General features: G+C 37.4%; 1 protein-coding gene across 1 annotated transcript; it reads left to right on the top strand.

Moving 5' to 3' along the window:
• The first annotated feature begins 117 nt into the window (after window positions 1-117).
• On the top strand, window positions 118-24,957 carry LOC105391740. The gene is made up of 4 exons (XM_038114557.2): window positions 118-463; window positions 1,474-1,727; window positions 12,458-12,554; window positions 21,723-24,957. The coding sequence occupies exons 1-4, from the start codon at window positions 310-312 to the stop codon at window positions 21,881-21,883; spliced, it is 666 nt and encodes a 221-aa protein (XP_037970485.1). The 5' UTR covers window positions 118-309; the 3' UTR covers window positions 21,884-24,957.
• Window positions 24,958-25,140: the final 183 nt, after the last annotated feature.

Raw genomic sequence — 25,140 nt, 5'->3', positions numbered from 1 at the left:
AATGTGTCGCCTCTTTTACTTTGCTGGGTGATATAGATATTGTTCCGAGAAATGAGATCCTTAAAAAAACGATTTTGAAACGCGGCCTGTCAAAATCCTTCTATAATGAGATTTTGTCTATGACCATCAGTTGTTGTTTGTGTCAGGGAAGGAGTGGTTGTGTTGTTTTGAATTTATTTCGATTATTTTATTTTGGCCGTAGATTGTAGTATACTTTCCATAAATTTACACTAGAGACCCTGTAGTTTTTAGTGAAGCACAGGAGATCTTTCTGTTATAGAATAATATTTTTAAACCCCCGTTTTCACAATGCAAGAAACCGTTACAAATACAAATGAGAGAAAAACCCTGTTTTCCTCGTATTTCGACATCCTGGAGTCTAAAGAGAAGCAGGCACAGGAGGAGCGCCAGCTGCAGGAGGAGAAGTATCTGAGAAGGACCCAGAAGATATACGAATTTCATGGTAAACCATTTATAACATTTGAATTTATCGTGTATTTTCTTTTGCTGTGCATTTGAAATTACGTGTAAATACTACGTTTTTTATTACCTACAAGTGGTTTTTTTAATCTATGTTTACTAATTTGAATGTATTTCCAAGTATTATTAAAATTTTCACTCAACTTTATTGCTTACTATACGATACCACTATAAAATATCTTAAAAATAGAAAATAAAGGTAAAGTTTGTAGGTTAGAATTGAAGGGATGGTTGTAGGGGTGCTCTACTTTATTTTCTATGGTAACAGAATTTCATTTGTGTTTTTTGGTAAATAAACATATTTTTAAATTATATGGTGAGTTTTATAAATGAATTAATGCCATAACTACTCGATTTAATATACATAATGACTCCAAATATAATTTTTTATGTCGGAATACCTTAAAGATTTAACAAACATTATTTGAAAAAGTAAGGTATACTAAAAGTGATACATACAATCAATCCTATAATATAGAAAGAATATAATATAGAGTTACCTCTCATATCTCTCATCAATCCTATTATCATTACCTGGTCTTAATACTATGTATACATTTTTACTTACCAAAATGTTCAGGAGTTATTACACCTACCCCAAAATTCAAAGAAAATAACATCAAGTACTAGTATTGGCCTCACTCAATATCCTTACCCAACATGAGCTCAGGCTAAACACAAGCTTGACCTGTATTATACTATACCATAAGAGACAGGCTTCAAGCGGCCCTCAGCTTTAACCATTATGCCATTTGGCTTCTCAATCTGTATCATCAACGTACAAAATCAAAGTTTAAAACAAGGTGGGATCCACATATCCTATGGCTGATTGAGGGTTCATATAGGCCAGCAGCCAATACACCAATAGTACATGTATACATTTTCTGACCATCATTCTATTCTACTCTATTCTAAGAGGCAAAGGTCCTTTATCTCTCTCGAGTGGAACACAATCAGTCCACCATTTCCTCATCACCCTTTCACCCCCAACAGAGCGGCAACGTCGCGAGGCCGTCGAGCTGCGTCGCTGCCTGGACTACGTCTCGTCGCACGCGCACGTCCTCGAGACCGTCCTCCGCGGCTCCGGCACGGCTGGCGAGGGCCCGGTGCCTCTCAGCGCGGCGCTCGTGAGGCAAGCGGCAACGCTGCAGAGGTGCATGGCGCAGTGTGTGGCGAATGCGAGCAAGATTAGACAGCTGTTGACGGCCACGCATCGCGATCAGATGGACAGTATGCTGAATAAGATGGTGAGTTGTTCTTTTTTTTACATTGTCAGGGCCCTGCCTTTGTTGGAAGGAGACCCGAGCCCCAGCAGCAGCAACATGATAGGTTGTGATGAGATATTGTCAGGACTGTATTTCCGGAAGGGGTGGGCAGGGTCAACTTAGCCAGTGGGTGAACAGAGTAGCCACTTTTTACTAAGATAACAAGTTTGGATTAAATAATTCAATTCATTTTCATGAAAAGAACTAGGTATGTAAACATTTTAAGGATACAATTTATTATCATCCCAATTTTTTCGTGGTCTTTATTGATACTATAAAAGTTTTCATTTTTATTTTTTACACATTACAAACAAATAACTAAAACTCTTCTGAACTTCGAATTACGAGTATTAGCGGAATCCTGAAATCTAAATTTTTTAAGACGAAATCCGGATCTAAGGCTAAGTTTCAAAACGCCATGAATTTTCTCTTAAACCACGGAATCGCAAATCTTCTTACACCACAGATATCATTATACAGAATATATCTCTACCGACATAGCAACTTGACCTAGAGTGATTAAGTAGAGAATGATAATCGTTACACGATGTCCAAAAGCTAGTAATCTACATAAATATCCTGATAGATCCTGATACGGAGACACGCAAGACGGTATTCATCATGGTATACCAATATACATAATGTAACTTTTCACCCTTATGTAGAGTTTCGCAAGTCGACCACAGCTTATACTTTAGTATACCTTAATACTATCTTCTACCAGCTTCCTACACCTCCCACTAGTCTAGTCGATTGCGCACAATGCCTGTGGTTGCCTTCAGCCAATCAGGAACTTTCTCCCGCAACTCATTGTCGCCCGGAAACCCGCGCTTACGATCATTTCCCGCCATCATTCCTCCAATCACGTCGAACCGCTCCATTAATTACAGCTCCGATTGTTTCCGAATTCTCACGACGCAGGTTGTTAAGGTTTTCGAACTTTTTGCTCAATTATTTACCCACTCGCTTATTATAGAAATACTTAGGTACGGATAAAAAAATCTAACCCGCCTTTGTTGTTAAAATTATTGACCTCTACGTTGTATCAAATAAGAACATTTCGGATTGACTAGAAACAGCACAAAAAATACTTATCACAATACATAGGTATTTCGGCTGTAAAAAACGTGTGACAAATCATGCTTCGTGTAATCGATGTGTTGATACACCGCGGTGTAGTAAATACTCGTGGTGTCAAGGGCCGAGTAATTACTGCGACCACTAATACCAGAAATACGTGTGTTGTTTAAACACCTGAATTATACACACCGAGTATGGCTTCACTACGGTAGAGTGATTAGTGTGAACCAAATACTATGTTTACTCTGTCTATTTGCGTAGCTATTGATTGGACTTCATTCTTTTTAATACCTAACCGAACGCTAGGCGAACGATTTTGATTTTGAATTCAGAAATTATGCTTGTTAAATTGTTAATTAACTTTTATGCCCAATTTTCTTATTGTGTCGAACAAAAACGGCGGAAATACGCACTATATTGGCCATTTAATTTGCCTATAATTTTCACGAAAAGGGTATAACAATGTTAGTTACACACGCCGGAGTGTAATAACTTCGTTACGCAGCATATTGACCCGGCATTTTTGGAGAAAAATCGCCGAATCACGGAAAGTGAAAAGGTCATTAAATTAAGGTTCATTGATAGAGCAAAGAGGTTCAGTGTTCGACCTCGTTTGTTGCCAAGGCCTACACTCCGGCTTTATGAATAGATTTTTAAATTATCGCTTACTACAGTTCTATCACCTGGACATACAGGTGACTATGGCATGACTGTGCTCTGATGTTTCTTGGTAAAGTCAGAGTCACTCCCCAATTTACAGGTTGTTGATTTGCGCTGATTGTCCTGACTCAATCTTGTCTGGTCGCTGGGTTGTGGTATCGGGGTTAATTAATCGTTTCGGAGATAAACGCTGAATCAGAATTTTCATTTTCAATCTGAGAGAAAAGGTTTTTATTACTAAGCTCTAAGCTTTAGGGTCTGAAGGTTAATAGAGTCCGACGTGATTAAAAGAGATTGAAGCTATCGCGGCTATTGCGGCGAAGCTATTGGCTTGACGAAACGATATTTCGTATCGCATTAGCAATGCTGGATTGGCTCTAAAGTGCTATTCAAGGCTAAAAAATTTTCAAGTGACATAAGAAAGTATCCATAACAGGTCATAATCATAACAGTGGGAGGTTCAAATTGGCGACTTCTCAACTCAAAGGATAAATAAGGTAATTCAGAGCTAACGGTAATGGCTCCAGCTAATTCATGCGATAATGGAAGGAGCCGGGTCATGAGCTGTTATGAAGTCATGAAGTGTGGAGCCGACACTCTTGGCCAATTAAGCGACATTATCCAATTGTGTACTGTAATTAATGACGATGTATGTACAGTGAGGTTCATAGGTACTCGTAGCTATACACGTTTCTACCCTTTCAAACTTACAAACCGCCTTTTGTTCCTTTAACGGTGAGGGTTTATAGCCGTATCTACTTCAATATATGCTTGACACCACGATACAAGTCCAGCTCTAGTACTTTTCGCCGACAACGACACGATAAGAAGAAGAACTCGTCGAGGTTCGCCCAAAAAATAGAGGTATCTTTATACGGATAGTCTCTCGTGTCTTGTTTCATGAAAATGAGCGAAATGTTTCAGTGATCCTCTTGAGTAGTGCCTTTCTGCGTTTCCATTTTTATTTTTAGTCCCTGGAGGAAATTGGAGCTTAGCTCCCCTGTAAAAGAGGTCAGCAAGCTTAAATGTTTCACAGCTCAGCCTACTCATTTTTGTTTTTGTTATTTTTCGTAACTTGTTGTTTTATATGTCTTTTCTCGGTCACATTTAAATAAAACATCAAAATACGCAAAGAGTTAAATATTTTATTCCTTCTTATTCTAAAGATATACATAGTATATAGCTGTGATAATAGACTGTGTACATAACATAAGCTTTGAGGCTTATGTAAGTATTTTCAGTCGACCGTTGACCTTAATAACCCTGCGGGGAGTCAGGTTAGTACGTTGCTCCCTGGAAACTTTGTTTAAAAAGAGTTGTTATCTCATATCATTAATTTATGGATATGTTACCGCTAATGTTAGGTGTTAAGATAAGTTAAGATTAACCGGATTAGATTTAATCTAAGATTAATCGGGAGACCCGTTCTTCTTTCCTTCAGCCTCCAGCCTTCAGAGTTTATACGAACACGAAATATTTTATTTTACAATAATGAATATCACAGATTATTAGGTACTTTATGTACCAATAGGTCATCGGTGGATTACTAACTGAACTGAAAACCCAGTAATCTTAATACTCAGATAAAAGGTATGACTAATCAATACAATAAAATCCAATCTTTATGTTTATTTAAACAGATGATTTTTATCTAGGCCAGCCGTGTTATTACAACTGTCATATCATATCTGAATATTTTCAGGTCACAGATTTCAGAATTCGTTGTACTCGTGATACCTAGCTATTCCAACTGTTGGTTTATTATAAGTACGTTAATATTATATGTAAGTATTCAATATTTTATATGTGGGTCAAACACCACGTTTAGTTGGTCAACAGAAGCAGTTGATTAGTATGTCGTTAAATAAACATTTCAATAAAAGACTTTCTACGCCACCATTAGGTACAGTCGTAAACACTAGTACATAAACAAACGTCCCACTCTAACGAGAGTGAAAGCAAAACATAGAAAATTTGCTCATTGAAAAGTACTAAGAAGTTAAAGAACAAAACGTTTTGTTTGTAGAAAACCTCGACACGCCGCCGTTGCAAAGTACTCTGTTGCGACAGTAATGTATCACGCTGGGAAACACTCATAGGGTTGCGTTGTTGAGTCGTAAAAGGATTTTTAGGGATTTTTTTAAAGAATTACAGGTTTTGCGATGTATTTGTGATATTTCGGGTATGCGGAGACAAAGTGAACATGAAATTTACGACAGGCTTGTAAGTTCGTAAAATGTCCGATTCTTGGTGTCAATCGTAATCGTATGCGATCCGACTGCAAGCTCTATGACTAGTCGCGTTAGATTTCCTTGGTTAGATGTAAAACTCTACAAAATAATGCATCTCACCTCACCGCTGCAAAATAACGCCACAGAATCAGACTTGCCGGTGTGTTTCCCTCACAGCAATGATAGTAAACCCATATGACGGTTGGTATCGGACGTGCGTATTCGTCATCCGATTTCAGAAGCCCTACGCGGCCGGGACATCCCTCTGGCTGTTGCCAACGGGGCGAGCCGTGAGGTCGATGAATCATTGTATAGCTGGAGGACATTGATTTTAATATGTAGGTACTGGAAAATACTATCGCTTGTTACCAAAATACTTAGTAGAATACACAGCTATGCTTTACGGACACAGTGTGTCCAGACTACACCAGACATAAATTATGACAAAAACTAAAAAAAACTTAAATCTTAAATATATTAGAAATGGTTATCAGCACTATAGGATTCAATCGACTGTGAATGCCTTCCTCTATCATCTTCTGATCAAGTCTACTTACCAATAACCCTTGATATAGGGTGTAAAATATGGTAGTATGCGAGCTCAATATATTATAATATGTACTTCATGTCGCTCTAGTAGGTGTGTTAATATTCCTGCTGTCTGGACATCGCTCGCTTTATAGCTCTGCAAGTTAAAATTCAACAGCTCACTCATATTTTATTTCACATTTCTCGGAAAGAAATGCACATTAACATTAAAAGCTCCCCTCGCGAGCTTTCACTAACCCCGCGCTACGTGTTTGCACGACACTGGAGCTTTAAAAGCTGCATGTTTGTGTGTTGAATTTAATTTACATTGCATTTATTTAATTTGAAAATAAACATGATGTTGACTTAACACCGCTCTTTGGTTTTTAGAATAAGTACCTCTAAAAATATAAGTGCTTTTATTACATAGTTTTTGTTAGGTTATTTGGAGTTGGTGCGTTTCTTCATGTCTATTATAGTTATTGCCAGGTATACTATTAACTAGTAGTTCTGATAATATTTTTGATACAATTTGGCTAGTAGGACAGTTTAGATAGTAAGATTATACTATATAGATCAAGGCCAGTTTAGTACGCGCGATAATTTTTTGCCAATATAAGCATAACCAAGATATAAAGGTTAAACTTCTATGATACATATTGCATCTTATATAGGTACTTATAACAAATGCTACAATGCCACAACCGACCGATATTACGATACATATAAAAAACTCTTAAAATATTTTTGTTTATAAAATTATACAAATATAAGCAAATAGAATAGAAGTCACATAATACCTTTAATGTATGTTGAAGCAGAAACGGGCCCTGATGTGTCAACGTAGATGTCACTGACCCGTCAACTCGGTGAACCATCCCGACCCGAGACAACAAAGCTAATAAAAATATCACCCTGTATTCCATCTGATGCGGTTATTATTTCATGAGAATTTAACTTTCGGCAAACATGTGACTCAAAAAAAATTGTTGACACTTTTAATGGTTAATACAATCAAATACCTTTATAAATAATTATTAAAAACAAAATATCACAAACCAGATAATGAAAGCCATCGACTTGCAATACGGTATGTCCTCCAATAAAATCGACCAATAAATTATCTAACGGGGTCAGATTGCGATCTGGTGAACAAAAGCCGTATGCATGTAATCCGTCTAATCCTCCTGTCCGCGCCGCGCTTCCTTATCTAAGGACTTTTAACCGCATTGTACTGTGTTGACTTCCTTTTTATTACACTCACGAGCTATGAAAATTTCCCACTCACAAAATGCCGACACCAAAAACCCCAACATTAAATTTATAATTTGAACACAATATTTACGAATTTAGTTGGTAATATTCTGATGCGCTGTTAAATGTACTTCAATATTGCAGACGGCGTCATAAAGCTAGCCTTTTCCGTTTAGGAGTAATTATCACTGGAACTTTTTGCTCGCAAGTGTATGATCACACCAAATGAATCGGAAAATGTGGTAAGCATTTAGGCTGGTGGATGAAACGAGCCTCTTCGAGTGACGTATCAACTGTACCTCATAAACGTCTGGCGCACTCTGGGCAGCCAGCGACTAACAACTAAACTAACTGGCTAATCAATTCACCACATACCATGGTGACAAACCCTAGTCAAGCTCCAGTGATTGTCACCGACACGCTACGAAAAAGACCATCCTATTTCATTTATGACCACTATCTTCCTCATCGAAACACGATAGAAACACGATAGCGCTTGTAAACACGAGATCAGCGTCGCTCACCCAGACCGTAGCAATTTGATTTAGCAAGATTGAAATCTGTATTGACAGCGTGTTACCGCGTGAAATCGACGATGTACGTAAAAACTTGCGTAACACCGCTCGCATTGTTAGTAACAGATATCTGCTCGGGTCAACGAACCCGATGGTAACAATAGGACGAGCAAAAAACGAGTGCGAACAATGGAGTTATTATGGGGATAGCTCAAAATTAGCATGTAAGTGGAAATTCGCTTTCTAATTCGGTGCGCTGCTGTAATGGCGGTGAAAGCGTCGCGCAGGATCACCCGCCGCCGCCGGCTGCGCGTGCGCAAGCACATGCTCGATTGTAACGGTCATTCGCTTTTCATCAAATATGACAGATTTTTATCTGGTAGCATATGAATGAGAAAGATTTTTTAATATTTTTTTTGAAATAAAATTTTCATTTTACACATACGCACACATCAGTTAGTGAAGCGGTGATCCTAAAAAAGCGAGGTGTTAAAAGAATATTCAAATATATTTAAGTTCCGTGTACCTATACCTGTGTACAGAATCGCTCACCCAGAGGTACTTGTAAACAAATAAAGAATATCTATCTATCTTGACGTGCGAATTGCCTAGCAATATTTTCCTTCATTGTTAGCTACACTACATATACTTAATCTTACTAAACAACTTTGCGAAACGGCACATTTATGATTGGCATTGTGCCTTTATCGCATCGATTTTTACCACACTCACGAATCCCAATAGCTTATCGATGTCGCTATATCTAGGTATATGAAAACCATGAATTATTAAGCTATCTATCTATATCATAAGGGCACTAACTATTCAACCATAGCTAATGCGAGCCGCTACTTCTCAACTGTTGCATAGCGTTTTCGTAATTCGCTGGAAACAGTTTCGCAGTTGGTAGTTTTCATTCTAAATTACAGTTGCAGAACGCTTGATGAAGACATCGATCTAAATGTGCAGAATAGTAAAAAGTACTTCGTTTTAAAATAATATTAGTATCCAAATCATTTAATTTCAATTAGATCTATTTATTTATGCATATGGGTGCTATGTAATCCACATGTTATGTACTTACCTAAGGCGTTGTGTTATCAGCTTAAGTTAAGCGTAACCGCACATGTAGGACTTAAGCTTACCATATAGTCCTATAATTTAAAGCCGATCTGTGTAACTAAGCAATGACTGTTCTGTTCATGCGAATGATCACACACAAAATGGAACTATTAATCGAGACTTCTAAGAATCATGATTTATTTATCATTTCGCGAATTCAACTCTCACTAGAACCCGTTGGACTGAAATCATTTCGCACATTTTAATACTGTTTATTAGACACACTTAGCATTAGATATTCTGTGAACACTGTTTAGGTTATGTATGATGTGTTTTTGCATCCGTTTTCCTCGATAATTTTTCAGCGATTCTGGGTAATGGGAATTGATCGAGCTATAAAAATACAGCGCGCAAATGAAAATAAATCGCAAGATGAGAGATTTTCCTTAATCCCTAATGAATAATGGGTTTCCTAGAGAAAATAACGTGAATGTATTCGATAGATATTACTCTTTATTTGTACACAAGGGAAAAAAATAGTTATACGTTAAAAAATAGTAGTGTACAAAAGGCGGTCATATCGCTTATATCAATATCTTCCAGACAACATTTGGATGGATGGACTGATAGAGATAGAATGTAATAATCCATGTTTGCTACTGTCTGATGGCTGTCTGGTGTTCCTAAATGGTGCATAATGGATCGCGTGTGCCGCCGCATTTGGGCTGTTATGATCTGTGGCCTCTGCCCCATTACACCGTGTCTCTGTATTGTCTGAAACAAATATTCTTAGTGTTTTTATAAGAACTAATACAAATCTGGGGAACGGATATAATTTAACGGGCCATCGCCTATGTAAGAATCATATTTAAATTAAGTATTTCATTACAGTGGCTCCCTGAAAACAGAAAAGATGAGTAGGTTATTATAGTAGTTACCGAAGAAAAGTAAAGATATTTCATTTGTAAAATAAATATTAGGTCTGTGAACCTGTATTGTGTGATTTGATTAACGATGGTGGATGGCACGTTCCGCACATGTCATCGCCCGGCGATACATCAAAACGAGCGTGGGCGGACAATTTAACAATTTCAATCTAATTACACATGATACTCTGAACGTACTCAACTTCATTATTCTTGACACATGGGTTAATTGTACATTGTTTTCGGCTGTAAGTTTTCCTTTAGATGTAACGCGTCATTGTGTATTTAGGCTATCTCGCAAGGTGGCCGAGAAATGTCGTTTTGGAGTACTGCTTCATATCTGTTGACCCAAAAATCCCTTTGCATGGTGTTTCTAGTACAAACGTACCCGCCTGACCTTTTTGTCACTTTGCAAATACGATTTAGCCTAGAAACACGTCCAATTTTACCAGACATCTAGTGTAGGTATGTCAACACACAAATCAAACTCTATATAAGTATCTACATAGTAAAACTGGTCCCAGGAAAATCTTCCAGTCGACCTTGAGGTCATGAAAAAGTACCCATGTACGTACAAACCCAAACCATGACCGTGACCGAACCTGAATCCAGTGTTGTATTTCCATTCGTACCTCCTGAAAGTTATTATACCCTGGTACTCTGGAAGCATTATCCCGTGACGTCACATCGCTAGCCGTGACCGCCAGACCGTCACGTCTATTTATACTGCTGACCCACTGTAGGATCTTGAACTCCCGAATCTGCTCTATCATTTTATTAGCATCTTTCTTCATCAATGTCCTGAGCGCCTGGTAGGTGTGATGTAATACTGACCGTTTATGCATGAACTTGAAAGATAGAGCTAGCCATGTTTGCTTTTCAGCAGCTGTATTAATGGCACAATTTAAATAATTAATTACGTATATCTATCTGAGCAAAGTGTAAGCTTCTTGTATTTGTTTCACCATTCAGCACAGCATAAATGATTAATTAACCTTCCTCTGAGTATAATTAATGAAAGGCAACAAATTTTTGTGGGTCATCATGAGATGATAAATTGAGAATCCTCTTTCTTTACCTGCACCTATTACTCGTAATATCATGTTTTCCTAGTACCATCTCATGGTGTATTCCACTAGACCGTGTCTGTCATCGTCACGTTTATTAATAGATGTCGCTGACCCGGCCGGAACTTGAACCTGGGTCTCAGGTTTAGGTATGATAGAGACAGTAGGTATAGATGTTTATTCTTACTTTTTGTAAAGAACTAATTTTGTTGGCGCTAATTAGTGCCATAATTGTTAAATAAAATGGGGCAATCATGAATATCTGGAAATTAGGTCTCGTTCTAACGATTCTTCTTAGAAATATCCCTTCCTGTTACGGTTAATGCCTCATTGAGTTGTCTCTATTGATGCTGTTCTAGGGCGCAGACCTAGATATTCGTGATTGCTCTTAATTTTGGCTGCGATTCGCCAATTTCTTTTTTAGGACACGCTTTCGTTTTAGGTTAATTTAGCTGTCTAGTTTACTGTGCAATTTAGGATGCATGACCTTCCATTATCCTTTTAAACCCACCAGCGTTCAGCTATAATAAGAATCGTCAATAAAAACGCACTGTACCTAGTCAACTGTCAAGGAAAAAACTGCATTCGAAGCCTTCCTTACCGTTTACAGATATGCAGGCAGACATACAGATGTGATATCTGTAGTCATCCAATTTATAACATCCCTCTTTTCGTTCGGTGGAGTAAAATTCACTTTTTATTTCATTCTTTTTAAAGTTGAATTAACGGAGTAGCAAAACTATCTGAAAATGTTGGGTTTACACTACCAAAAGTAGGAATAAAAGTGATATAATTTACCATGTAACAATTTTCTAACTTTGGCAATTGGGTCGGGTCGGGACCCTAAATCCTATTTCAGATGACCTAATGGGCACTAAATAACGATTCTGTTCAGAATTCAGCCAAGCGCAAAAACTTTTCCATCCTCCATAGGGTTGCCATTCGCCCCAAACTTCCAAGTTTGCTCCACAAGACAGACAATCTTCCATCTGTGAAAAGCTGAAGTATGATTTTCTTTTCTGATTTTATTGCTTAGTATGATTTTATTTACACTTACTCTTATGAATGAAAGTAATGACTTGCAACAACATTCTAACAAATAGGATTTCAAATAGTGATCCATCTAAGAACCTCAGTTTCTTTTTTCCCATTGGGACTCGGAAAAAACATAGCAACCCTAATGTGTAGGCTTTACTTTCTAGGTCACTAACTTGTGTACGGCGCACTGGTGCGTAAGAGATCATGAATATGTAACGAGCGGCTCCGACGCCAGTAAACGTTATTACGCGGATTATGCCCAATGTAGTCGTTATGCAATACATGTTTTTCAGATCAACCTTGACTTGGGTTGCTTTTAGAGGCTTTTAACGTTCCCGTTCCTTGTTGCAGGAAAACGAGCTACGCAGTTGGACGGCGTTCCTGCACCGCGCCGTGGACGCCACCTACAACACCGAGATCGTCGTCGATAACCTCCACAATATGATCGGTGAGAGTTAACTTTGTTTCATCTCATAGTTTCAGCCATAGGACGTCCACTGCTGATCATAGGCCTCTCCCAATGATTTCCAATTTTCCACCTTGTCCGATCGGAGGCGGACCGCATCCAGCGCTTCCTCGCGGACTTGACTAGATCGTCCGTACATCTCGCGGGGTTCACCTGAAAGTTGATAATTATCATATCAGCAGCGAATACAATGTTCGCCATGTAGATTATATACTATTCTATTCTCTTTGGGGTTGTAAACACCTGGATGGTTACTGTATACTGCCGAAAAACTTACGCAGGAGCTTTCGTGCAATTGGCACGTCTAATATAACGATTGATCTTTGATAAAATCAATAATAAGTTAATTAAATAAATTAATAACAGCGATTGATAACAGCGCTACGCCTGTACGAAGTGCACCCTCGAACATTACACAAAGAAAATCGAAGCCAAAGTCTAAAGTCGACTTACCACTTGATGACTACTCAAATGAAATCCGTTTACTAAGGAAGGAGATGGGTAAACTTACGGAGAGTGTCGCAGAAGTTCTCAAATCAATGAAAATGTACAATGATCGCCTAGATAAGATTGACGCAAAAATTGATTCTACCGACACGAGACTAAAGGTTCTAGAGACCCAGAAAGATACTGAAATAGCAGAATTAAAAGCCACGATATGCGAGCTTAAAATTGAGTCCAACACTTTTCAGCAAGCCGCACTGAAAAACGAACTGGAAATTATTGGATTGCCAGAATCCCGGAATGAAAACCTTCTTCATACGGTCCTTGTCATTTCAAAAAAGATCGGAGTCAACCTAACAGAGTCTGATATAGATGGGATTAACCGAGTTGGACCCCGCCTCGGCCTGCAAGACTTAGGTGGTCAGAAAATAGGAAGACCGTCCCCCAGACCAGTCGTGGTACGCTTACTCCGAAAGGTTCAACGAGACAACCTTTTAAAATCGGCGAAAAGTCGCAGGAACCTTACCACAACGGACATAGAAATGGAAGGTCCTGCTCACCAAATATACATTAATGAGCGTTTGACGCGTGCCACACGTCAGTTATTTCGGGATGCTAGAGAGCGAAACAAATCCACTGGCTACTATAAACACTGCTGGGTCAGTGGCGGGCGCTTGTACCTGCGCAGAGTTGATGGATCACCAGCACTCAGCATCGGATCTCACGAAGAGCTCGACCGACGCTTTAATGAAGTCAAAAAAAAAAAGCCAAGCAGGAGGAGTGCGTGAAAACCACACAGCCTAGAATTCTAGCTGCATATAGATACATAATTAGCTCTCTTTTACCTTTACTTTTATACCTCTATTCATTCACATTATCATTAGGAACAAAGCATGTACTTAATTTAAAACTCAACACACTCTCAAATTTATCTGATTATAATATATATTTTATACATAATATGTGCATGAAGTATACCTATTATATTTATGTTAATATACGTATATATGAAAGCCCAATCACATCTATCTATAATACTCAATCTAGAGAATTAAAAAACAGTAGAACATACTTAGTCATGTTTATTGCACCTAGTATACAATATAGCTTTGATATGCCGAACAGTCTGCAATTTATCAATTATATCACACCGTTAATCAAAAGTTATCTATTTTCTAAATATACACGATCCAGATGGCTCAATTAACAGTAGATACGACTTTGAACAATATGGATAATGTTTTCGAGATTAAATGTCACGAATTAGCAACAGCTGAAGAATGCAAGCAAATTTTAAATAATGACTTTCCGTTAAAAATTGCCACCTTTAATATTAGAAGCATTGAGTGCAATTTTGATGGTTTCCTAGTATTGTTGAAAAGGTTAAATTTGAGTTTTGACGTCATTATCCTTACAGAATGTCGGTTAAGTGATAGGACAATTGTTGGAGTGCTCGATGGGTACACCTCTTTTAAATCAAGCGTTTTTATCAATCAAAACTGCGGTGTTGTGGCATACGTCCGATCAGACTTAGATGCAATAATGTACGAACCCACCTTCAAGCAAGGTAATTGTATAACTTTGGATATCCCTAACCACCCAACTGTAGTGGGTGTCTATCGCTCCCCATCCTTTAACGACCCGACAGATTTCGTGACATCTCTTGGTGGTGTATTGCAGACTCTAGATAAAAAACGTCGTGTGATACTGGCGGGAGACATTAACATTGACCTTATATCAGACAAAACTATCAGGGGACGATCTGAATATCTGTGTATGGCTGCAGAGCATGGTCTGGTTCCAGCAGTTACGAAACCAACTCATGGCAAGTCTTGCATAGATCACATTTTTGTCACAGCTGGAACGGACGTTGAATCTATTGTTTGCAAAGCCACCGTTACCGATCACGACTTTGTCATGTTGGGGGTAAGGTTGGCAGTCATCAGACCCTTAAAACGAGTATTGCTTAAAGTAGACGATGATGCCGTAGTGAATGATATAGAAAACCTTGACTGGTCTCCGGTCACCAATGAACAATCAGTCGATAGAGCTGCAGATATATTCATGACCATTATAACATCCACCATTGACAAACATACCAAGGAAGTAAGAATACCAAGGTCAAAATACAACTTTAGACCTTGGATCACTCCTGGTCTGATGAAATGCATTAAAAATAGGGATGCTCTGCACGCAAAAACTCGTAAATATCCTAACAATGACATAGTGAAATTGACATATGTACGATATCGAAATTTTTGTAATACTCTTCTTCATAACCTAAAACACGAGTACGAAAGAAATGAATTGAACCGCAACAAAAATGAACCTAAAAAACTCTGGAATTCAATAAAGGATATCTGTCACGCACACAAACCAAAGACTAACAACACACCGCTGCTTTCCACTTGTGACAATCCACAGGATTCCATAGATCACTGTAACTCTTTTTTCTGTTCCATAGGAGCCTCTCTGGCGGGCCACATACTTAATATATCCGGAGAAAGTGAGGGCTCATTAGCATCTAAAACGCTCTCACGCACCTCTACCGTAGCTTCCTTATTTCTAAATCCAACTGATGAGCTTGAACTGAGTTCAATAATACAGCATCTCCCAACAAGTAGCGCCCCAGGTTTGGATAAAGTTAGTAACAGGCTTATTAAAAAACTCAGGAAGTATGTTGTGATCCCCCTCTTACACATCTATAACAACAGTTTATCTGAGGGAGTTTTCCCAGAGGTATGGAAAACTGCATCAGTTTCTCCAATACATAAAAGCGGTTCAAAGAATGACCCCTCAAACTATCGTCCAATATCATTGCTCCCAACATTCTCCAAGATCCTGGAAATGATAGTTAACGTTCGTTTGGTACACTTTCTCGAGACAAACAACCTACTATATGACCGACAGTATGGTTTCAGACGTGGCTTATCAACCGAAGACGCCGTGGGAGATATGGTCAAGTCTGTTTCCTCTCTTTTGGATACTGGAAAATCGTGCTTGGGTGTGTTCCTGGACCTTTCTAAAGCGTTCGACACGGTGTCTCTGCCTATCCTACTAAATAAATTAGAGTCTTTTGGAATCAGAGGAATAGTTTTGAAGTGGTTTCAAAGTTATTTATCAAAGCGTAAACAGTGTACAAAAATTGGTCAAACTACTAGCTCAATTACGGACATCACTTTTGGCGTGCCGCAAGGTAGCATTCTGGGCCCAACATTATTTTTGATGTACCTAAATGACATTTCATCCCTTGAAATCGGTAAAGCCGAACTATACTGCTACGCAGATGACACAGCCGTGATTTTTCATGGGGATTCCTGGGATGATGTTTATCTTATGGCGGAAGAGGGCATGAGCGAGGTTGCTAAGTGGTTACTTCGTAATCTTTTAACTCTAAACGCTGAAAAAACAAATTACATCTGTTTTCATAAAACTTTAGCATCGAAACCTCCACTAGCTGCCAAACTTCAAATCCACAAATGCGGCGGACAGCTTCGACCTTTTAACCACCTAGCCGTATCATGCCGGTGCCCAGAATTGAGTAGGGTAGACAACGTTAGGTATTTGGGGGTGATACTGGACCAACATCTCTCTTTTAAACCCCATATTCATGTTCTTTCTGGTAGAGTGAGAAAAGTCATTAATATAATGAAGCACCTCCGCAATTCTGCAGACCTTCCACTGCTGAAAACTATTTACAAAGCCATCTGTGAATCTGTTCTTTGCTATTGTATTTCGGTATGGGGAGGATCAGATAAGACTACAATAATAGAGGTGGAAAGAGCTCAGCGGTCTGTCATAAAGGTAATGTTAAAAAGAAAGTACAGATACCCAACACGCAAATTGTATTTGGAGGCAGAGCTTCTTAGTGTCCGTAGATTATTTATTTACAAAATCGTACCCAGAGTTCACAAACAAATGCTAAATTCAACAGACTATCCTGAAGTAATTAGGAAAAGAATATACAGAGCTAACGTCACTCAGGTAAAAACGAAGTTCGCCCAAAAATTTCCCTTTTTTCTGCACCCGTTTGTTTATAATAAACTTCACAGTATTTGTGACTTCCGTGAAAACACGTGCAATGAGGTTAAATTGAAAACATATAAGATTTTACTTAATTTGTCATACGAACAGACTGAGGAAATTCTTAAAATCATAATTTAAAATATATTATTACTTACTCACATAAATGTATATATTTATAAACGTATATATTTATTCACCGTATTCATTTTATATTATTACCCCTAATTTATTTTTTCCTTTATTGCATGTTTAGAATTAGTTTAGGATACATAATTCATACCTATCTACAAACTGACTGACTTACTCAAAAAAACCTGCCTAACTACCTCTGCGAAATAGTATTAAGTAAATCTTTGTAAAGGTACCCACGATACAAGCTTGCTTAGTGTGGGGCCACAATAATTAATTTCAGTTATAAACATAAAATTTTGTTAAATTGTTAGGGCAAGGTGTATCTTTTATAATTATGTTTTTGTGTTATATGGATAATAAATAATTTTGAATTTTGAATTTTGAATTTTGAATTTGAATTAATACACGCTTGATTTCAGTTAAAAAAGTTACAAAGTATTTTCGCAAAAATACAGTTTTGCACAAATACCCATAAGCATTAAAAGAAGTGGATTACGTAAAAACACTTTGTAACTTTGAATTCGGTAAATTAAATGTACAGCTTTTAAAAGTCCATAAAATACAATTTGATTGCTTCCGTATCCGAGAGTCTGAATACATATTTGATTATACGATTTTATGTAACAGAGGTTAATTTTGGGTACTGTGACTGGGGCTATGCCACAGAATAATACAAGTAACCATGTAGGTATAATTTACATAATATATACTTAGGTATATTTATTTTACGCTTTTATATTTAAAAACTTCCTTCTACCTACACAAAAGACTAACGAGTCATTTGTCTGTAATGTTTTTTTTACCTACTTTAAGTTTTCGACAGTAACTTTCATTTATTTTCGAATATACCGTGTCGTGTGTCAACAATTTTGACAGGTTGTCGATAGCGAATATAGAAGTACAATCGAAAAGCAAGTTTTGTTCTTGTGTGAACCGGTGAAAGTAAAACTAAGAAATTAATTTAACAAAGCGCTATAAAAACCTACAGGAAGTGACTTTCAATATTATTACTCCAAAAGTATAAGCATTTTGAAGGGTGAATTTCTAGGATACGTACCTATTAGTTGTTACAGGTTCTTGAAAAATATGCCCGAACGATTCAACCATATTTTTGTCCCCTATATCATAAGTTTTGTAACCAATAAAAGCATTTTAAATATGTTTACGTAGATGACCTGTATAAACTCAACTTCTACTGAAGTAACTGAAAGGTTCATGACCTTTTTTAAATAACTTCGGGACCGAAAAGACCGAATGAAATATTTTATAACTTTATTCGGCGGGAGGGAAAAACCTTCATAAAGTTTATATTTTTATCGCCCTAGTTTTTCAGCCTGAAATAGGTTTGTACCCTTTTACCTACCCCACTCACACTCTTCACTGAAACAATATACTTCGTAAATATAATATGTATATTAAGCATTATTCCACGCAGGTATATTTTTTATAAGTTTATTAATAGGTAGCTAGACTGGCCTTTCCAACGACATTTTCGCGGGGGTCATGAAACTCTGTCCTGCGGCCGTCAGTCATTAACTTAAGGTTTTTGACTGTAATCCACTTCCGTTCTTTGTTAAAAAGACAATTACCTAAAATAATTACGCATACCTGAATAAAAATCGGAAACGTTTTAGTTGAGTTCCTAGACTCTGGGCCTTGCTTTTACATTCACGGTCAGACATTTCATAGTTTCGTGCTAAGTCAACATATTATCGTTATAATATTAGCCTTAGAAAAATTACTAGAAACATTCACTCCTTTTTTTCTTATAAACTATTTGTAAGTAGGTATGTAACGTTTAATTGTATAATGTTTTTTTGGAAAGACGTAACTATTTCATGTTTAAATCTTCTAACATTGCCGGCTTATAACAATATATTCTGATGCATCGACATCCGACAGCGATCTTTAAGCAGAGGAGAATTACCTTTTCCTTAATTATATCATTGAAGATAAAATACACAATTTGTTTACGCAACCAAATAATTTCCTATAAACACAGTCTAGTGGATAAACGTTAATGCAAAACAGAATATCCTGCCATTTCCCCCGACGACGCAATGCACCCACCAGCTTCACATTAAACTTAACCTTGCCATTAATATGTCTATAAAATACGTCGACGCGTCTTACGATCCACATCCTGCGTCCTGGATATGTGAACATCATGTCGATATTACAGCAAGTTCGTAATATACGTAGGCGCACTTAGGTGGGCCCTTGTGTAGGTTTATATGTATAGGGTGCTTCTGGCATGGTATACCAGCAGCATATATGCTTGCATATAGGTACTGAGTATTGTGGTAGGGTACTGTAAGTCAAAAAGGGTCACGCAGCTCGTCATTACGATCAGATGTGGCATCAGAATGTGTATAAATAAATAAATGACACTCCATTTTTCCCTGGAGGTAAAATTCTAAATCTATAATTCCATTAGAATGCCAAGAACAGTCAATCCACAATGTGTTTATATCTAACACAGATGCAGATGCATTTGTTTCTACATTCTGTTCCTTTTCTCTACACCCTGTATACTCACACATGGTCGTATCCGAGAGTCGTAAATTTTCCCCCGTCTTGTTTATTTATTGAGACCTTTCCTGACTTACCCTGCCCGTCTGTACTCGATTTAGCTTCGATTCAGTATCCGTTGGTTCCAGGTTCAATACCAATTATGTGTCGACTTTCAGATAATTTTACAGTTGAAAATATTTATCTTCTTTACAACTTAGACAGTTTCAACGGCAAATTAAGTTGGAGAATTCCTATACAGAAAGTGAGATAAAAACAGCTGGGGAAAATGATTGCCCCATTTCACTACGAGAGCACTTAAGTTTGCGAATACAGCTCTAACTTTTACAAATAGGCTGTTCAACTAGTGGGCTTAAATAATTCATTTCTTTCAATTTACTTGTATGTTCTGTAATAACTCTAATAACCTTAAATATCCTTTATCAAGAGTAGTAATAAAAGCTCTAACTGAAATATTAAAGAAAGCCAATGTAAAGATGTAGAATATTATTATCCCACCTACCTTTTGCCTAAATCCTAACTTATATTATAAATGCGAAAGTAACTGTGTCTGTCTGTCTGTCGGTCTGTTACTCTTTCACGCCAGAACTACTGAACGGATTTGAATGAAATTTGGTATACATATGGTCTAGATCCTGAGAAAGATGATAGGCTACTTTTTGTCTCGGAATTCCCACGGGAAAACTTTTTAAGGCGAAGCGAAGCTCGCGGGAACAGCTAGTGTACTAAGTGTATAAAACTAGCTCAATCGAATACTGTAATCCGATGCCCGAATGTTTCTTCTCTCGAATTCATTACACACAGTTACCCGTGTGCTAACTGGTCCGCTGGCCCGGCAACCTCCAGTGCCTTAGAAAGCTAGACGACTTTCCCCCTAGTCCTTGGCTATGCCCACCTAGAAACACTTAGCTCTAATTGTGTTTAGGTTGTTTGCTGCTAGGGAGAGTTGGTTACATAGACGCCCTTTCTAAAATGTTCTCTAGCGGTTGTGTTTATTAATGTGGGTATAGTATGTCGTTTTGATTTAGGTATGTTTAGAATGTAAACTTACTAACGGTTCTAGTGTTCCAAATTTTACTTGGGACGCCTCTCGTCCTGAAAAAGTGCGTCCTTGAAAGAGGCTTATTTCAACAGATGATGATCTATTTTCTGACAGGCATAGTAACCTACATTCATTTTCTTGGTTTTCCTTATACGCAATAAGTCTGGTGAGATTTTCTTTCTAAAAGTGTTTTACAAAATATCTTATACGAAGTCGCTATAAATGTTATCACATATACATAAAATGTGTAAATAAATAGTATTTAAACACGTAATAGTTGGTAAACACGATTAGCGATTACCGACCATTACGTTTATTTTTAGTAAAGCTCTGGCGTTTTTTCTCACGCTAGAAATAAACCCTCGGTTGCATGCAGTTGTCAATGTCACGGTCTCGGCCACTCTATCCGCTTTTCCTATTTTTTTACTTCAGCCAGACCAAAGTAAAAAATATCGGAGAGTGATATAAGATTAGCGCATAAATATACCATCGGCATCGATCGTACCGTTTGAGTTGGTTGATTACAAACAGAAACTAATAATTTATAACCTTTTTGATCGGGGTTTCTTTTGTACTTAGTTAAATTTTACTGCAAAAACAAAGTAATCTATTACGTTTTTTTTCTCTGTGGTGTAAACGTGCAAAAGTGGTTTACAAACGTGCATAATCTCGATCCACTAATTACGGTCCCTTTATAATTTTGGTCAACATTTGTTACACCTGAGACGTGACAAATATGAGTCAAACATAATGCATGTTAAAATCTTTTAATTACTGTAACATTTGCTCACGAGTCTTGTATATGAAATGTTTATGTTGTAAGATATCTCCAACCCACCTGTTAAAAGTGTATATTACGACACAAACCCTGCTGTCGAACGAAGCCCATGTCCTGCACCATTAAAAAATGCAACATTAAATTATACAGGCTGTATCTGTCACCAACTAACCTCACCCTCACCCTTACCTTCCAGCGGAGCAGCGTCGATACGTGCGCGAAGTATCCTCCAGCACGGTCCTGACCTCCCTGTGCGCGGAGGGCGAGGGGGGCGCGGCGGGGGACGGGGAGGGTTCCCCCCGCGACCGCCGCCCGCCCTCCAACAACGCGTGTAGCACGCCCATCGCGCGCGACTGAGGAATAATGCGCCTGCTGTGCGCCACCGCAGGCTGTCTTCAACCCTCTCCTACGCATGTTTAGAGGCTCCTACACATAGTGCCGGCGGCTGTCAACAGTAGGGATGCCCGATTTTTAGGCTTGAATCGATCTTATGGATCGTAATGGATCGTAACTCCGTGATTCGATTCTCGATCTAGATCGTATGGCTTTGAATCTCGATCTTGGAAGATCGTATCATAAAATTTATTTTTGTGTACATTCTTGATATAAATTGTATGGCTTTGAATCGATCTAAAAAAATCGGTAGATCGTATTGCCGTGAATCGATAGATCTACCAGAAGATCGATTCAGATCGGGCATCCCTAGTCTACACTCTACAGCCAAGCCGCCGGCAATGCATAGCCGCTCGGCATGTGTGTAGAAGGCTTAGGCACGTTTTGTTTCGATGCTAGATAAGTCTAGGTGTTGTGTGCTCAAAGCTACGAACAGTATTGTTAAGCCTCGGCGTGTTATGTATTGTAGAGGATTTGTAGTTTAGAGTTGGTGGACGCTTATCGTTGGAAACTATTGATAAAAATACACTCGAAACGTTCCGCCGAACTATTGCAGATCGATACCCGAATAGCTGTAGCGGCTAATCAATAAACATAAAAAGTACATGAGCCGGTAAAACCGCGTCTATTTATATTTTAGAGACTAATTTCGCTCGGAAAAGATGTTAGTCGCGTCCGACGGTTTACGACACGTTGCCGAGTCATTAAATCTATAAAAGTGTCGTTTGAACATCGCCCGTGAAAGTTTGGCGTGTTCCGCCGCTTTATAATGTGTCATTAGAAAAGCGCGGCTATTATTGATAATGGGAGGATTTTGCGAGTAGGTACAAAGTGTGAGGTCGAATCACTGCCTTGCCGAATGTGTTCAACTAACGACATCTGTGGGCTCATTCTTGAAACATTTATTGATTTTTCGTATTGCTTTTAAAATACTAGCGCACTTGAGATGTCTATGATAAATGGGTTTGAATGGTTAGATTCGATTAGTGTATTTTTGCGCATGATATTCCTAGTTTCGCTTACGTCAATATTAAAGTTGTATCAAGAGTAAGCCTGAAGGTCGAAACTATCGTTCTTTATATTCATGTTCATGATATCGCTGTTAACCTGTTTCCCACAAAAATATTTTTAAAATGTACACTATTCATTAGGACGCGAGATAAGCATGCATATTGTATGTGAAATTTTGAATATAATGGAACAATTTAAGTAGGTATATAAAAATAGCATACGTTGTTGTGTCGGATTTCGTCGTCTTGCTTCTTTATATTTTAACGTTAGTAATATTTTTGTTTAACTGTAAGAATGCCTTAGTTACTATCATCGAAATATTTTACTATACATTTATCTATCCTTAGCGGTGGTACAGTTAGAAATTAGTATAAACATGGTTTGTGGTGTGTGCACTCATTGTTTGTTGAAGTTCACAAATCATAAACAATTTAGGATAAGTTTTTTTTATGTATTTACATTTTTCTCTTGCCCTTATAAATTGATCTGATTTTAAAGATACGTTACGGAGGCACCTTTCTCTTATTTTATATGTAAATCTCTGTGTTATGTATAACATAATGTATCTGCTATTATGTATAGTACAAGTAAAGCTTTGGTAGAGGTAGTATATTCATACAGGGTGCTGTAAGACGGTAGGTATTGTGAGAGAAAAGTTTTGATAATTTTGGAAATACACAATAACCTCCTTAACACCCTGTATTATATACGTTTCAAACAGTATAAAGTTGTGGCCAAATTTTTCGTAGATATACATACCTGTGTCGTTTTTTAAGAAAGCTACCTCTCTTTTATAAAACATTCTTTGTTACATTAATAAACTTACCAACCTACATAAAAAGTAAGACACAACAATGACAGTATTTTTTCACATTTATAATCTTTTTCCTGTATAAATATAAAATTTTATCTTCAATAAATATAAATTAAATACCTTATGTGATTTGCTAAATGTATTTTTTAAAGATAATGAGATTTGCTTATTGTGTGTGATAGAATGTCAACGAAAATTATTAAAATATTTTATCGGACATTATAAATGTATTTCATATCTTTGTATTAATATAGTCGCGGGACCCCGAACCATTTAATGTTGTTGTTGTGAATGTTAAAGATGCTATTGATATAATCAATTTACTAATCGTAATTAGCTTTCAATGTACGCGCCACATAATAATAGACAATATTGCCTATTGTTTCCCAGCATGAGTTTAACCAGGTCACATTAAGCAATAGAGTCCATTATTGTGTGGCCGCCGCATATATTGCCTGTTCAGAGTGTTTCTTAGATTTTTGACTAAAAGAGAGAATTACTATATATGGATGTTGTGTGTAGTTAGATGTGTAGAGATATCGTTATTTCATAAAGTATTTGTTATTGAAATTGTATGGCATAACACGACATGTGGTTAAGATCTGGATCGCACCGTTTTTTTTACTTTGTACCTTATACACTGAGTTGTTAAGGTTGGTTTTCATGTCGTCGATTTCTTGGAAAGACAAAACACTGCCTTTTGCCTAAACGGATCTTAGTGCATTATTACAATATACGTGTCTTTGCTAATTGTGTTCAAATAAAGCATTTACTATAGAGTTGGATGCAACTTACGCTAGTTAATTATTACTAACTATATTCTCACTCGTTCGTAGAAATGTGTAGGACGTAACATTTTGAAATAAAATACCGTTTTCATACTTTGTGATGTATTTTCAATATTATAAACGTTTGAACATTGTATATTGTTTCTAATCTCTACAATCTCTATGTCAGTTATAAAAATATATAAAATGTATTAAGTACATTGTACTATCGCACGCGCATAAATAATACAAAACATAATTTCAAATCAATTTTAAGTAAAGTTCAAAATTCATGATTTGAAGAAAGTGATAAAATATCTGCCCAAAAACTGTTTTATAAATGATGCGCGTAGCTATACACAATGTCCACACATTCCGTAGTACGTATACATAATATTTTGTGGTACAACTTAACTATTGTAAATATATGGATATTTTAAAATAAATTCTTATATTATTTTGTACGTTTACCTAATACACACATACACTGTATCTTATAACTACCCCTCTCTTCTCATATACAAACAAATAGATCAGACTTGTCGTTGGCAAGTTGTATGAAATTGCACTCAGCGGTACATGATAATTAGACACACTATTGCTCATATTTCCGCAATAGTGGGCTATTA

This window comes from Plutella xylostella, chromosome 29 (genome assembly GCF_932276165.1).
Source record: "Plutella xylostella chromosome 29, ilPluXylo3.1, whole genome shotgun sequence".
Taxonomy (NCBI): Eukaryota; Metazoa; Arthropoda; class Insecta; order Lepidoptera; family Plutellidae; genus Plutella; species Plutella xylostella.
The sequence above is the reverse complement of the archived record's forward strand: the minus strand, read 5'-3'. Positions and strand labels throughout refer to the sequence as shown.

What these genes read in the sequence shown, in the direction of transcription:
- LOC105391740 (XM_038114557.2), top strand. Translation starts at nt 310, where the DNA reads ATGCAAGAAACCGTTACAAATACAAATGAGAGAAAAACCCTGTTTTCC. An exon ending in GAAGATATACGAATTTCATG is followed by an intron (nt 464 to 1,473) that starts GTAAACCATTTA and finishes CACCCCCAACAG; the next exon opens with AGCGGCAACGTCGCGAGGCC. An exon ending in TAACCTCCACAATATGATCG is followed by an intron (nt 12,555 to 21,722) that starts GTGAGAGTTAAC and finishes CTTACCTTCCAG; the next exon opens with CGGAGCAGCGTCGATACGTG.